This window comes from Trachymyrmex cornetzi, unplaced genomic scaffold, assembly GCF_001594075.2.
Source record: "Trachymyrmex cornetzi isolate Tcor2-1 unplaced genomic scaffold, Tcor1.1 scaffold302, whole genome shotgun sequence".
Taxonomy (NCBI): domain Eukaryota; kingdom Metazoa; phylum Arthropoda; class Insecta; order Hymenoptera; family Formicidae; genus Trachymyrmex; species Trachymyrmex cornetzi.
In genome coordinates, this window is record NW_017297714.1 from 328,028 (window position 1) to 342,874 (window position 14,847).

Sequence of the window (14,847 nt, forward strand, 5' to 3'; positions counted from 1 at the left end):
ACAATTTTTTACAATGCGCTTGAGATTAGAGAAGCCTCTAGGCTCATCCGCTATGATTGTTGGTCGTCGATTTAAAAAAAAGTAACGGAAAAGCAACGAAAAGTTACTTTCTCAAGTAAGGGTAACTGTAACGAGTTATTAGGGAGTTTTTGCAATACCGTTTATCCAGATACGGTGAACGTTAAGGTCAGGTTATCTTCTTCTTAACAACTAATTAAGAAAAGGATAACATGGCTTTAGCGTTCACCGTATCTGAATTCACGTTATTACAAAAACTCCCTACTTTTAAAAATCGGTAACTAGTAACAGTAACTTGTTACTTTTCCTACTCGGTAACGAGTAACTGTAACTTGTTACTTTTAAAAAGTAACTTTCCATTCCCTGATAATTTTTAATAGACAGTTGAGTACTAAAATACATTAAAAAGGTAAATTTAGCTTATGTAATTATGAATTATGAAGTATAAAAATGACAATAGACTTAATATTTTATATAGTAATACCTCCTTTTGTTGCAATTATCACATTAATTTGTTTGGACATACTTTCCTTACATTTGAAGCAGTTTATTTTAATTGTTTTTGTCCTGTGCCATACATTAATCAAATAAATGTTTGTTTAATTTACGTTTGTTGGTGATTCTTCAAAATTACAAAAGTAAGAAAATTTATTAGATGTTGACCAATAAAATTATAAATAAACAATAATATAAGATAAACAATAATAACTTGCTCGTTGAAAATGCAATATAATATGTCGAGAAAACCGGTCAAAAAAAAAACGGACAAATAAAATAGAATGTTATATAATATTAATTAAATTTAATGTTTAATGGACATTAAAAATGAGCGAAAGTAATTTCAACGATATATATAGTCTTCATCAATCGCATGAATTTTACAGTATAGTTTAAACAATAAAAGATCTAAAAAGTAAAAAGACACAATATTTATAATTACATTCAGCATAGATCTTTAACGTCTCGCAGTCACAACAACAACCAAAACTTGATCCTTTTCTTGATATCATCTGATCAATTAAACAATATAGATTAGAAACGTGGTACGAATATAAAACAATGTAATTAAAAAGGCATATAACCACGAACGCCTGATATAGATGGCTTAAGAATATTATATTTGATATAGTACAATAAATAAACGTTTCGGTCTTGAATCAGACCTTCTTCAGTATTAATTAAACGTGATACAAATATAATACAGTATAATTTAGGTCTTAAAATTAGAGTCTTATAATTATAAATACTTTAAGATATTACAAATATCCGTTAATACGTTACTAGCAGATGTTTTATTCCAGTTCAGTGATAGATGTGATATTTTCCATTTAAACGCAAAATATTCCATACGAGTCAGATTGTTTGATAGATCTTGATACATGAACCACAATCAATAGGTAAGCAAATTTTCTCAATATATGTCCACACAAAAGATACAATTTCCATTAGACAATATGTACAATTGTAATTTAATAACATACGACGTGTAAAAAACCAGATAGTTATCTTATACAATATTAGGAATACTTAATCGGATTCAATTTAATACATTATAATTAAATAGTATAGTTTAACAAATGTCAAAGATTAAAATGATCCTTATAATTTATTATAGAACATTCATTTAATAATTTATTATAGAACATACGACGTGTAAAAAACCAAATAGTTATCTTATAATAATATTAGGAATACTTAATCAGATTCAATTTAATACATTATAATTAAATAGTATAGTTTAACAAATGTCAAAAGATTAAAATGATCCTAATAATTTATTATAGAACATTCATTTATAGAATACCTGTGTCGAAGATGAGATAAACTGCAATCAAGAACGTGGAAAAACCATGTGATAATGATCAATGCTAAAAACGTTATTTTAAGACCTAAATTATACTGTATTATATTCGTATCACGTTTAATTAAGTTAATACTGAAGAAGGTCTAATTCAAGATCGAAACGTTTATTTATTGTACTATATCAAATATAATATTCTTAAGCCATCTATATCAGGCGTTCGTGGTTATATGCCTTTTTAATTACATTGATCAATTAAATTTCCAGTCTTTAATTCATCAATGTTGACAAGAAATAGGCCGTGTTACAAATTCCATCGTACAATTAGATACTGGCAACAGTTCGTGAAATGAAGTGACAAGCAAATTGTGAGAATAGATTAGAGTAAGATACTAGTAAGATTCTTTACTTCTGATTTTAACAACGATCAAGAACAAAAAAAAATTATAAATGTTTTAGTGAATTTGCTCATTTTTATAATTTTCACCTTATTTCAAAATATGCGATCTACCATCTGGAAGTATTCCTGTAAAATCGTTAATTTATGTAGTTCTATTATTTTTATCACCTACTGTATGTGTACACATAAGCGCGCGCGCACGCATGCACATGTAAACTAATGCATATACAAATACATGTATGTGTACATACATATATATAAATAAGATTTATATTATATAAATCTTAAATGCAAAAAAAGACGTAATTTAATATTAGATAACTTATATCTAATATAAGTTATACACAGGGCTTGTAACCGATGATTATTGGTACATAGATATTTGAAGATTTTCTTCAAACAACTATATCTGCGACTGAAGACATAGCTCAAGACACTTCTAATGAAAATCTATCAGATGACACATCTATAGATATTGACACGAAGAAAGATAAAGATATAGATCAAGATAAAAACCAACATTGGTTGTGTTTGTTAGTACGTTGCAATAGCAAGGATGAACTTATGCTTTTTGCAACCGGGAAAAATATTAATCGTAGCACTATGGATCGTTTGAAACAAACATATGAGTCTGGTTCGGGAAGGAATTGTAATGTCAAATCTCTCTATTGTAAATCGATGAACAAGTAAGATTCCAACAAGATAAACTACGCTCCAAATAGCAGAAAATTGCATATATTATTGCATTCATTTCAGACGCGATGATAAAATTGTTACAACATTCTTAGTGGGAGCAGAAGCTCTAGATGAAACCGTGGGTAATTTGAAAGTGCAGCTTGCGCCAAAGACGAACTTTTGGTGTAATGCTGCTGGTGCATGGAATGTAGCTAAAACAGTTGCGGACATGCTTGAGCCCACAAAAAAAATTACAATACTTGAAATTGGTTGTGGAATAGGTGTAATTGGACTTACAATAGCATCTGTAAGTACTTGCGTAACTTACATAAGATATTTATGTAAGTAAACGCATTATTAAACAACCTAATAAATATTGATATTTTAACATTATGCGTTATGTATGTATACATAAACGCAGTGTTAAATAAATTAATGAAAGGAGTAATGTATTATCATTGCATTATAACAGAAATGTCGAGAAGTGATAGGAGTTGATTCACCTTCGGAAATAGAAGAGGCTGAAATGACATGCGAATTGAACAACATATACAATGCATCGTTCATAATGGGATCTCCATCCGAAATTGTAACTAAACTAAATTCTGCGCGTGATTTACATAATAAAAATCGTGTGACTTATTGCATAGTCAATGCGGGCACCAATATGGGTAGAGGTACGCAAAATTGATTTTTTTTAATCGTTTTATTGGCGATTAATTAATAACATTTAACATTCCGATCACAACATATATCTTGCGATAATAAAACTCTAAAGTTATCATATCTTTTAGCTATCGAAGTAATGACATGCTTAAGGAAGATCAGTTCTCTTCGACGTATTGTAATGGTCACTACATTGACAAAACAATCGGTTCGAGCAATATTAGAACTTGCACGGCCTATAGAAACTGGGCTCGGTCATCCATTCATGCCAATTCGAGCATGTGTCGTCGATACATTGCCTACGGGACCTCATTTTGAGGTAGTTATTCTAATGGAACGTAGACTCATGCATAGGCTTACGCAGCCGTGGTTTATCAAGATGCTGGAGGAAGAAAGCAAAACGTTGGCTAATACCAAGGTTTTAGAGAAAATAATCAATAATGACAAATCTGAAAATACTGATGCATGGGTAAGAAAGAATCCCTTAGCTAAACCCGAACTTTTAGAAAAATCTAAAGCGTTACACACGAAAAAAATAACCAAAGCAGTGAAAAACAGTCCTTTACCAGTAAAAGGTAAACTAAAATTGAAACGAGATCGTTCGCCCGATATAATAGAAATTAATAAAATACCTAAAAAAATTGAAAAGGTTGGATCTAAATCTAAAGTGGGACAACAGGGTAAGTTTGGTGATACACAACTAATAGACATTACATGATATTACATATATACACATACATACAGCTAATCAATTTTTTATTAATCAGATGTTACAGCTAAGAAAAAGACCTGGTTTCATGAAAACTCAAACCTTCGCATCAATCCATTATTTGAGAAAAAAACAAGAGAGATCAAAGAACAAGTTGATTTAAGAGAAAAATTATTGAGTAACCGAATTGACACAGATCTAATACAGAAGGTAAATGAAAGTCGAGAAATACTTGAAGCAGCCAAAGAAAAATTAAGTGGTCCATCTCCTACGGTTGACGCAACGACCGCTAAGGAATTAAAAAATGTATTAAGTTTGGTCCTCGACCAAACTAATAAGATTCAGGCTCATTTGCCACGTTCAGTGTGGGATCGCATTGCGCCACCTGAGCCTGAGTCGAAGACGCTTGATGACGATCCTCTTTTGAAAGGTCGATTTGTACAAGAAACTCGTGCACAGGATATCGTTATTACGACAGCGAACAAAGAATACTTGGAAACAGAGGACAATAAACCAAAATTCAAAAAATATCATAACCTTGCACCATTAGAGCCAAATATGGTAATGCCAGTATCAAAAAAATTTAAATCCGACAACAGACCGGAATTTCCTCAAAAATCATTTGACAACAGAAATAGACAACAAAACCAAGATAATTCCTGGAATAAGAATAAAGGTTTTGATAGAAATCGTTGGAGCGATACAGGATCTATAAGAAGACCTGTTTCTCCAATGAAAAGGCAAAATTTATCATTTACACAACGAGCATCTCCATCAGATGGATTTTCATCAAAACGTCCGTTACTATCACCACCGAGACGTTTATCCTCGCCGTCTAGAAGACACCTTTCTCCAGATAGATCGTATCAAGTACGTAATTCTCCGTCACATCGAGAATATTCTCAGAGACGACCAGTGTCGCCAATAAGAGTAATGGTATCTGATAATAGAGAAAGACGTGAAATGTCGCCGCTTAGACGTCCGTTTTCACCGATTAATCGAATGTCTCCGCCAAGACGACCAATGCAAGTTTCAGGTCGACCAATGTCACCTATGAGACGGCACATATCGCCGCCAAGACCACAGTTATCTCCACCTAGACGACAAATATCTCCGATGGAATATGACTTATCTGCGAGACAGTTGTCTCCGGAAAGAAGACCTATGTCGCCTATTGTCAGAATGATGTCTCCATCAAGACCAAGAGACTTGATTCCACCACGACATCAGTCTTCTCCCATGAGACACTTTTCGCCACATCAAGCACCACATATACGTAATGCTTCGCCTCCAAGGCGACAGCAATCTCCTCCGAGGCGACAACAATCTCCTCCGAGGCGACAGCAATCTCCTCCAAGGCGACAGTTATCTCCTCCAAGGCGCCAGAGCTCGCCACCAAATAGATTTGCGGATGAATGGGATATACCAAGTCGGGGTGCTATTGAACAAAGCAGCACTTGGCAACGGTCCGTTAATGAAAGACCGGAAAACATTTGGCGTAATGAGAGACAACCGACAACGAGCGGAAATTGGCAGGCTTTGTCTGATAATGACAAATATCGCAAACCAATTAATCAAGATAAACCTTGGGATGGCAGAGAATCTTCATCTCATGGAAATTCATGGAATGTAAAACAATCACTTGGAAGTATGAAAGAACCCTGGCAGACTTCAGACAATAGATGGTCCGGTCCATCCAGATCGGGAAATGGTGGCGAAAATTGGAATCGGGATAGTTTGGGTGGCCGCAACAAGGAACCTTGGATGAATACAAACAAGCCGCGATGGGAACAGTCGCAATCTAATGATTGGAATCAAGGAGACAAAGACGATTGGAATGACCTTCCGGAAGACGCAAGGGACCCTTGGGGGGACGACGGCAATCTTGGATTGAACAGGAACATCGATAATCAGCCTACTTCGTCGACCAATTGGTCCAGAGAAGTTGATAAGGATTCTTGGGGAAAATCCAAAGATAATTGGCAAAACAAGTCGCAGATATTTCCAGCGAAATCGTTATGCCAAAACAGTAATAATCCGAGTATAAACGACTCACGCTGGTTGCCTTTAAACGATATGAATAAAAAGGTATCATCATCGTCTACCAACTGGCAAGGAGGCACTAACGTTGGATCCAACATTGGGACTAACGTTGGATGGCAATCAAATTATGGTTTTCAGACACCGCAGCGATCCTTTGTGCCCAACTTGTTTAAGGATCGACGTTAATTATAAGATATTAGACAAGATATTTTAATGTTACACTCAAAGTAATAATAGTTTAGCATCACTTTTGAGCATTTCGGTTTATAAAGCAAAAGCACATAGATCTTTAATTTAATGGGTATTAAAAATATAATGTAAAACAAATATGCGATGTCAAATAAAGTTACGACTGCAGTATGTGTTAAAATATCTGTCTCTATTATGTGATTTATATTGTGATTTTTGTGCAAACAATAGTGTCTAAAAGTATTTCCATTCTTTCAAATGATTCATAATGAAACAATTTATTAATATGTATTTCAATAAGACAAAACAGACGATACTTATTTTTTTTATGTTTAAATGTTATTAATTACATTATTTGTGCAATGAGAGAAATAAAAGTAGCCTATATATTTACTGAGGAGCATTGTACATACATAATTTTGCACAAATTGCAAATGATATATATGTAGTATATATAATATGAATTGCAGTTGATTTATATGTATGTAATAATAGCTAACTGTATCTCTCATTGAAGCATTTTCTAAAATACATCACAAGCTGACATCTCATATTTCATATCTAAAAATCTGCAAGTTATGAGTTTCTTATTATTAGAGTCCGAACCGAAACTTTTACTGAAACTGAAAACGAACTCATTACATGTCAGTTTCAACTGAAATCATGTAAGGGGCTCCGTACAATAAAAGGAACAGGGAACAGAGAACAGAGAATAAGAATTTCAACCTATATATATAATATATATTGAAATTCTTATTCTCTGTTCTCTGTTCCCTGTTCCTTTTATTGTGCGGAGCCCCTAACTCTTCGTTAATATTAAATTTAATATGTAATTATTGTTTCAATAATTATAACGTTTACGAAGAAAAAACACTTGTATTCTTTAGCCAAAATTGACACAACAAAAATTTGGTTCTCGATTTCAGCTGAAATTTAATTACTGTTTCAATAAATTATGATGTTAATGAAGAAAAAATGCATAATATATGTCATTATATGGGCATGTTTATACATATATGGCCTTTATAGGATTCTTATTGTTTAATTTTGGTTTCGGTTTCGGTTGAGGTTGACGTATAGCCGAGTGTTTCGGTTCAGTTTTGGTAAAAATTTCGATTAGACTCATTATAGTATATTTAAAAATTATACGGATCATGATGTATATTCTTTTAAATAAAAATTGTAACAATTTCGAACAAATTAAATAAAATTCTATAACAGATGTTGTTTATTATAAACTGAACATAAGATAAAAATATACAAAACTGCGCCTTATATTAAATTAAATATTTTACACAATTTTCGAAAACAAGAAATTTATATTGCATCAGATAGTTTTTGTGGATCTAAATATGCATATAATATATGTATATTTAGATGTTTAGAAAATTACTTAACATATTATGTTAATAAATTTGTAATATGTTAAGTAATTTTCTTTTTCTAATATATATGTATCTAAGTTTTACGCACATATACATTTATAACTTCAGGCATAATTAATCGTGCTATTCTGTTACTATAAAAAAACCAGATATCAATGTTTAATTATTGAAACTATTAAAACTCTTCTTGTAACTTCTCTTTAAATATTAGTCTGTGTTTAACAAATATTTAATATTGCAATAGTGGGTATTAAATTTAGTCAAGTTAGTTTAATGCTGCAAATATAAACTTTTGCATAATCGCAGTATTTTTGTTCTACTAAGAGAATTTTATATTATTGCTACTAACACATAAATATTGCACCTACATGGTGACGTCACAATCTATACAACTGTTGTACGATTATAATTGCAATTGTATTCAGTGTACGTTGTATGTACAATCTATGTTTAATAGAAACAACAGTTGTGCATGCTGAGCAGTGAGCGAACATGATTGGATTGGTTTATTGGTTATGATCGCTGGATCCAGCAATTAGCCTCAGTTACAGTGAGAGTTATCGTGTTCAGCTAAACGTATATATGAATGAATATGTTTATATATAACACGGAAATAATAAATTCATAAAATTTCTGGAGATTATCTCGCAGTTTGGAATTCTGTTCGCCGATATAAAACGACAAGAAATGTTCCTATCAAAGGTATCTTGATATAAACATGAAGCCAATGTAAATTGCGATTGAGGTTAATCGTGTTATATTCTGTTAGCTACCACTTCTCAGAAATACTACTTTTGCTGCCATACAACATGAATCAGGATATCCTGGTGTTTTCGTGCGTAAATATCTACGAAACGATATACCCTCCATGAAATTTTTTATGTCAACACAGAATGAGCAGCAACAGGATTCAACGAAAGAACAGGTCTCTCTTTCGATAAACATGGTAAATTTTGTTATTGCTCTATCTTCATTAATTTATTCAAATATAGTGTGTAAATAGAATATTCATTTCTTAGGCTGTACCAGACAAGTTGTATAAAAAAGTTGAAGTTGAAGTCAGGGGAAATGATCCAGCGGTATTAAAGAGCTATGGAGAATTTGCAACGATGGCTGCAGATCATTTGAAGATCAATATAGGTAGAAAGTAAGTTCTAGTTATTTGTTTATTAATGTTCTAGTTAGATCCGATTGTACCAATGTTACTTTGACTTTAAATAAGGCTTAAAACTCTCTCTCTCTCTCTCTCTCTCTCTCTCTCTCTCTCTCTCTCTCTCTCTCGACTGTAAAAAAAGAAAATAAGAATTGGTGCAAAAGTTCAGCCAAAAAGAACAGCCTTTACAACAGAAAGTAATATTGATGCAATTAGGTCTTATTCGGTTATTTAACATTTAGCGACAATTGGATCATATTGAGACCCTGTGTTGAAGTACCATATGGAGTGATAAAAAGCATTTACATAAGTCCTCCACCCAGAGGAAACATCACAAAAAATAGTTGATTGGAAAATATATTAAAATGATTTTTTTTGTTTACAGTACAGCACCACGTAAAGCTATCCACGAACGCTGGACAGTACTAAAATCTGCTCATGTTCATAAAAAGCACCGGGTTCAGTATGAAATTAGGACTTACTATCGCTATCTAGACTTTTTAAAATTGACTGGATCGACAGCAGATACTTTTCTAGAATATCTTCAAAGAAATTTGCCAGAAGGAGTGGCAATGAAAGTGACTAAGGTCAGAGTTTTATATGGTCTATTCAACTATACTTCTATTACTTTGTAATGTTCATCTTTCCTCGTTTTTCTCTATATAGAAACAAGAAAACGAGGAAATAATGATGCAAGAAGTTTAGCTGAAACGAACGGACCTATAATATAAAATAGATTTAAATTCATTTGCATCTTATCTAAGAACTTTGCTTGCAGGTTGAGATGGAGAAGTTGCCTGAGAGTATAGCTGCAATGGATAATATGTAACTATATAATGTGTAATTATGAATAATTGTTTATATGATCCAGGTTGTAGATAGTTTATCAATATAAACTACAAAAAAATACATTTCAAGTTTATTTATTTAACTTTATACTTATTTTAATTTTTGAAAATTTAATTATACGATAAAAATAATCTTATTTTAAAAGGCCGCAGTTATAAAAAATTAATATTTATTAATATTAATATTTGTAGAAAGATAAGATTGGTAAATTATCCCAAAAAAATGATATGCTTTTCTTTAGTATTATTACAAGTAATTATGTATTACGTAGTTATACTAATTTGCAATAAAATTAAAATCTGCGGCAGTATAAATTGAATGTCATTGGAAAAATATTAAGTGAGAGATTTGATAATTATTACATGTGGCGACGAATCGATGTTTCTGCCCGATATATTGCGCGAGAGTTCCGGTAATGGGTTCTTCTTTTTGAAGGCTGATGGTCTGTCTCGTGATACGTCGATGTTTACGGTTTTAAGGGGTGTATCTGCTAAATGTTTGCCTGCGTTTCGACGTGCGTGCCCACTACCGCGTCTTCTCATATGAGTCATACGTCGAAAAACACCGTTCGAAATTTGCTTGGAAGTTTCGGATTGAATAGCGTCAATCAGAGAACCTTTTTGTTGCGTTTGCGATTGTGCCAGGTTTCCTTCGGCTCTGCGTAAACTGGCTCCAACATCCTCATTCCTATGCTTTCTAATTAATTCCGCAGTAGCTGTACATCTGTGCAATATATATTCATTACCTGAAATAAAATTTTCATAATATATACGATACTTACTTATCTATTCTTGTATAATTTTATATAAAGCTGGTTGCGCCAACGGCATGTGTCGACAATACGCATTCTTAATCAAGTTTTTCAATTATTCAACTAGATGCATTGTGAGATGGAAAAATTTATATGCTGTGGATAGTAACAACTGTTTTTATTTAAAATATTTAAACATGCATTAATTGAATGACATCTTTGCTAAATATACATATACATTGTGTATGTATTTTTGTTGAAGTTTATGTTTAGGTAATAAATCGATGTTACATATGCACACACTAAGAAATATATTTGAAAAGTGTGTTTTAAAAAGAATTTAAAATATTTTGATCGTTTGTCTTTTATGAAATCCTTTAAATATTTTTTTTTATTTTTGCGTTTTGAATATAAATAATTCTGACATACTATAGTAAAAGATAAATATCTATTAATTTAGAATATATTTAAACTTTATATAGCCCAAAACAATTGATATCGTTCTTACTAGAGATTACTCTAATTAATTCTTTACCGTAGATGAGTTTTTACTCATGCATTTTTTGAGATTAATATAGTTTTATATTAAAAATAACATTTAATAAGATTGTTTAACATTAAAATTCATCTGTTAAAATAGTATTAATTTAGTTATTCCAACATCTTTTGCAACTTATAAAGGAGATATAAAAAGTTAAAAAATTCTTAATTATGTGGGTCAATTTTCACCCAAAATTGTATTAATATTAGAAAAATGTGAATAGATTCCACAGTTAAGATTACATAGCATATAATTTGTAATGATAAAAATTATATTATAAAATCACTTACTTGATCGCCTTGAACGAGGATAATAAACCGCCAGAGAATCAGTGGCCCAAACGAAGATGATTAAAATAACAGTCACTTTTTTCAAAGTCATTATCTATCACGAGGGTCTTTGCAAGTGACTACTGACTTACTGACTTAAGTTAAAATAAAGTACTAAGTTTATACACATTTAACAAAATTTATTGCAAGTTAGAACAGTTTGAATGGTCTGCCAATCGTGGGAGAGGAAATCGTGGTAGCTACCGCGGGAGCTATCGATCGACTGTTCACAAGGAAAAAGTTTCGCCGCGTAGAAGAGGCCGCAAAAACAAAACCGGACAAGACGTCAAAGCCGAACTGAGGTCGTTCGACTTTGTCGAGATTTTATGCCACAGTAAGGTAGCACACGTGCGCACCGTAGAACGTTAAAATTAATCGGATCCGGCCAGAGCATCAGTCGTGATACCACGAAGCAGACAGAAGAAACCGCATGATGACCCTTTTTTCTTGTTTCCAACATTAACCGTGGTAAACCGGTTTGAATGATGGACCAGGTCGAAAGTCGACATTGTGCTTTAATTAATTCTTTTTTTTTCATCTAATTTCTTTATACATTGTTTAAAAAGGTACTATCAATCTCAGATAGACCTTTGCTATGCAATCTTGCAAACAAATTTTTTTTCGAACTTTCGAAACTTCGTGATGTAAAAAAAGTGAAATTGACAAATAAAATCGAACCTGCTACAGGGATGACCTTGACAATCGTCACTTGTCATAATATATCATGTCTGGTACCGTATTTTTAGCTGTGAGCTATGCACGTTGCTACTTTTCATGTAATGATGTAATATTTCTTTGGAATATAAATAAGTACTTGATTATTCTTTGATTATATAATTTTGTATCTATTTGATTACAATAGAAAATATATAGAATAGAGAAGTAGCTATTATATTAGAAAAAAAAGCAAAGCGATATAACGCATAGAGCAAAATTTAATCGAAGCGAATACGATTAATGGTACCATCTATTCTATAGAAAATGTTATGCCCTTGGTAAACTTCGCACTGGTTTAAGACATTTTCATGTTCATGTCGTGATCGGCAGGAATATTATCAGAGGATAACCATCCGAGCGGTTAATGGAGGCATCATTAAAGGTAAAAACCAGCTCTGGGCGACCCTGAATTTCTTTTCAATTTTGCGGGAGCATCGTTCACCCTTTTATAGAAACAGAAGTGGTCCAATTACAGGACTCTAATTGCGTTACGCAGGTAAAAAGGCCTTTATAAGTCTTGGTGGAGATTCCAAGTGCAATAACATTGCAGGCAACGTTGTAATCTTCTGCCATTATTGAATCAGAAGGTAACCGATTTGCCTATTTTTGCTGATAGCTGATTTCTTTATGTTCGCAATACTGAATGCCTACGTAGGATATAATTGTCGCGCGATAAAAGAGATCCGGTCTACCACTACAAATAACATATAAATAATAAAAAAGAAAATAGTGAATATGATAAGAAATGAAGAATTATGCATTTATCAACGTTGATTCAAAAAGCCCACACTTTGACGTAATCTATTACAAAAGCAGTCTTATTGCCACTGTCTCGTTTCCAGCTTGGTAGCCACTGGTTTCGAGAGTTCCAGAAATTCAACATTGCCTAGAATCAAAACGATATTTCATGTAATTATTTAAAAAACGGATGCTTATTTTTTAAAAGAGTACTTTAAGAATGAAAATTTAAGCATCAACATATTAAATTAGCTATAAATTGATTAATTAAATAATATTAAATGATTAAATTAAATTAAATAATATAAAAAAATATTAAAGTGTACCTTAGCGTCTATAATATATATATATATATATGTACACACAATTATTTAATTAATTTGCACTATACAGGGTGTCCCGAATTGAAATGTTTAATCTTCGGGAGCGTGTAGAAGATCGATAAACTAAGAAAAAAAGTCCAGTAGAAATATGCTCGTTTTTGCTTTGTTTTGGAGAAAATCGCAAAAAAGACAAAACATAGTTTTTATTATTGTACTTTCTCATTACTTATTCACATTGTATTTATTCACTTGCCTAATGTAGATATTGTTCAAATATTGGCCTCTTGCAGCAATGCAAGCATTGCATCTAGTACGGCGACGAATAAATTTCCTGCTTTAGGACCCCCTACACAAAGAAGTGCAGTGGTGTCAAATCAGATGATCGGAGTGGCCAAAGTACTCCTCCCCACGTGATTTTTTTAATTATTTAGAAGTCATCCACCTGCAGCACCGGATTGAAATGTGGTTTCAACTCGATGGATGTCCAACTTATTATGGCAGAACTACTCGAGCTTGGCTAGACAGACATTATTCACGACGATGGATAGGTAGTGGTACTACTCCTCCACGTTCTAAAGCAGGAAGTTTATTCGTCGCTAGTTAACTCAAGAGAACAATTGAGAAATCGAATCGAGGCTGCAGTGCACCAAATATCGCCAGATCAGTGTTTGGCTGCAACACGAGCTGTCCGTACTAGATGCCAATGCTTGCATTGCTGCAAGAGGCCAACATTTTGAACAGTATATTTACATTAAGTAAGTGAATAACTACAACGTGAATAAGTAATGAGAAAATACAAAAATGAAAACTACGTTTTGCCTTTTTTGCGATTTTTTTCGAAAACGAAGCAAAAACGAGTATATCTTTATAGGACTTTTTTTTTAGTTTATCGATCCTCTACAGTACTCTACACGTCCCCGAAGTTTAGATATTTAAATTTGGTACACCCTGTATAAGGTAAACGGATGTGATACAAATAAAATGTCCTCATAAATTTATAATGCTTGCTAAACTACAAAGAATATAAAACCATTTTATAGCAATAGAACTATAGTGTAATAGAATAATAGAACTAAATGATACCTCTTGATCGAACGGGGCAGCTTTTCTGTCTGCGTGAGGACCACTCATCCATCCATCTTCATTAGGGCTTATTCGGCCAACCTCTTCACCGTCGACCAAAAACGTGAAACCATCACTGGTCCAGATCGTCGTGTACACATGGAAATTCTTCGTCCACCGTGGTCCGAATTCGTTTACTTTTGTGACGAGTATTTCTTGGATCTCATTATGAGATGGGCTTACTCTCACGCCAAAATCCAATCGTCTAGTATCATAGATTTTCGAAACGTCCGTGACATTCACCAAATTCTCATTGCCGCGTGTTAAACCCAGAAGAACACGGCCGCTGGCGTAGTTCATACCATAAGTAGAATAACGTGGCTCAAGCCACATTTCTGATAAAATTATTAGGAGATATATTTTATGTATTTTAAAGTTTTGTTTTACAATTTGTTTCCACTTAAATGTTGCAATAAAAACTATATATATATATATATA

General features: G+C 32.7%; 3 protein-coding genes across 8 annotated transcripts in view; 2 read left to right on the top strand and 1 right to left on the bottom strand.

Moving 5' to 3' along the window:
* Positions 1 to 6,819, top strand: part of LOC108762494 (uncharacterized) — a 13,711-nt gene extending 6,892 nt beyond the window's left edge. For all 4 annotated transcript variants that reach the window (XM_018509513.1, XM_018509516.1, XM_018509515.1 and 1 more), the window contains 5 exons: positions 2,598 to 2,905; positions 2,976 to 3,201; positions 3,367 to 3,571; positions 3,689 to 4,240; positions 4,328 to 6,819. In XM_018509513.1, the coding sequence (XP_018365015.1) occupies positions 2,598 to 2,905; positions 2,976 to 3,201; positions 3,367 to 3,571; positions 3,689 to 4,240; positions 4,328 to 6,498 (3,462 nt within the window). In that variant the 3' untranslated portion in view covers positions 6,499 to 6,819. The remainder of the gene's footprint in view (positions 1 to 2,597; positions 2,906 to 2,975; positions 3,202 to 3,366; positions 3,572 to 3,688; positions 4,241 to 4,327) is intronic.
* A 1,400-nt stretch (positions 6,820 to 8,219) lies between these two features.
* Positions 8,220 to 9,946, top strand: mRpS10 (mitochondrial ribosomal protein S10). Of its 3 annotated transcripts, none has more exons than XM_018509522.1 (5): positions 8,220 to 8,588; positions 8,656 to 8,816; positions 8,911 to 9,033; positions 9,425 to 9,626; positions 9,818 to 9,946. In XM_018509522.1, the coding sequence occupies exons 1-5, from the start codon at positions 8,574 to 8,576 to the stop codon at positions 9,866 to 9,868; spliced, it is 552 nt and encodes a 183-aa protein (XP_018365024.1). In that variant the 5' UTR covers positions 8,220 to 8,573; the 3' UTR covers positions 9,869 to 9,946. The 3 variants fall into 3 exon arrangements, with proteins under 3 accessions (XP_018365024.1, XP_018365022.1, XP_018365023.1); XM_018509520.1 differs by having other exon boundaries at positions 8,223 to 8,588; positions 8,656 to 8,832; positions 8,906 to 9,033; XM_018509521.1 differs by lacking the exon at positions 9,818 to 9,946 and adding an exon at positions 9,706 to 9,773 and having other exon boundaries at positions 8,223 to 8,588; positions 8,656 to 8,832; positions 8,906 to 9,033.
* A 158-nt stretch (positions 9,947 to 10,104) lies between these two features.
* LOC108762481 (beta-1,3-glucan-binding protein) overlaps positions 10,105 to 14,847 on the bottom strand; it is a 9,344-nt gene continuing 4,601 nt past the window's right edge. Inside the window, exons 6-8 of the mRNA XM_018509501.1 lie at positions 14,371 to 14,744; positions 11,471 to 11,564; positions 10,105 to 10,633 (exon numbers count right to left, since the gene is read on the bottom strand). Coding sequence (XP_018365003.1) covers positions 10,224 to 10,633; positions 11,471 to 11,564; positions 14,371 to 14,744 — 878 coding nt within the window. The 3' untranslated portion in view covers positions 10,105 to 10,223. The remainder of the gene's footprint in view (positions 10,634 to 11,470; positions 11,565 to 14,370; positions 14,745 to 14,847) is intronic.

Coding starts and splice junctions, on each gene's coding strand:
- mRpS10 (XM_018509520.1), top strand. Junction 8,833..8,905: donor TCTCTCTTTCGATAAACATG/GTAAATTTTGTT, acceptor TTCATTTCTTAG/GCTGTACCAGACAAGTTGTA. Junction 9,627..9,817: donor TGGCAATGAAAGTGACTAAG/GTCAGAGTTTTA, acceptor CTTTGCTTGCAG/GTTGAGATGGAGAAGTTGCC.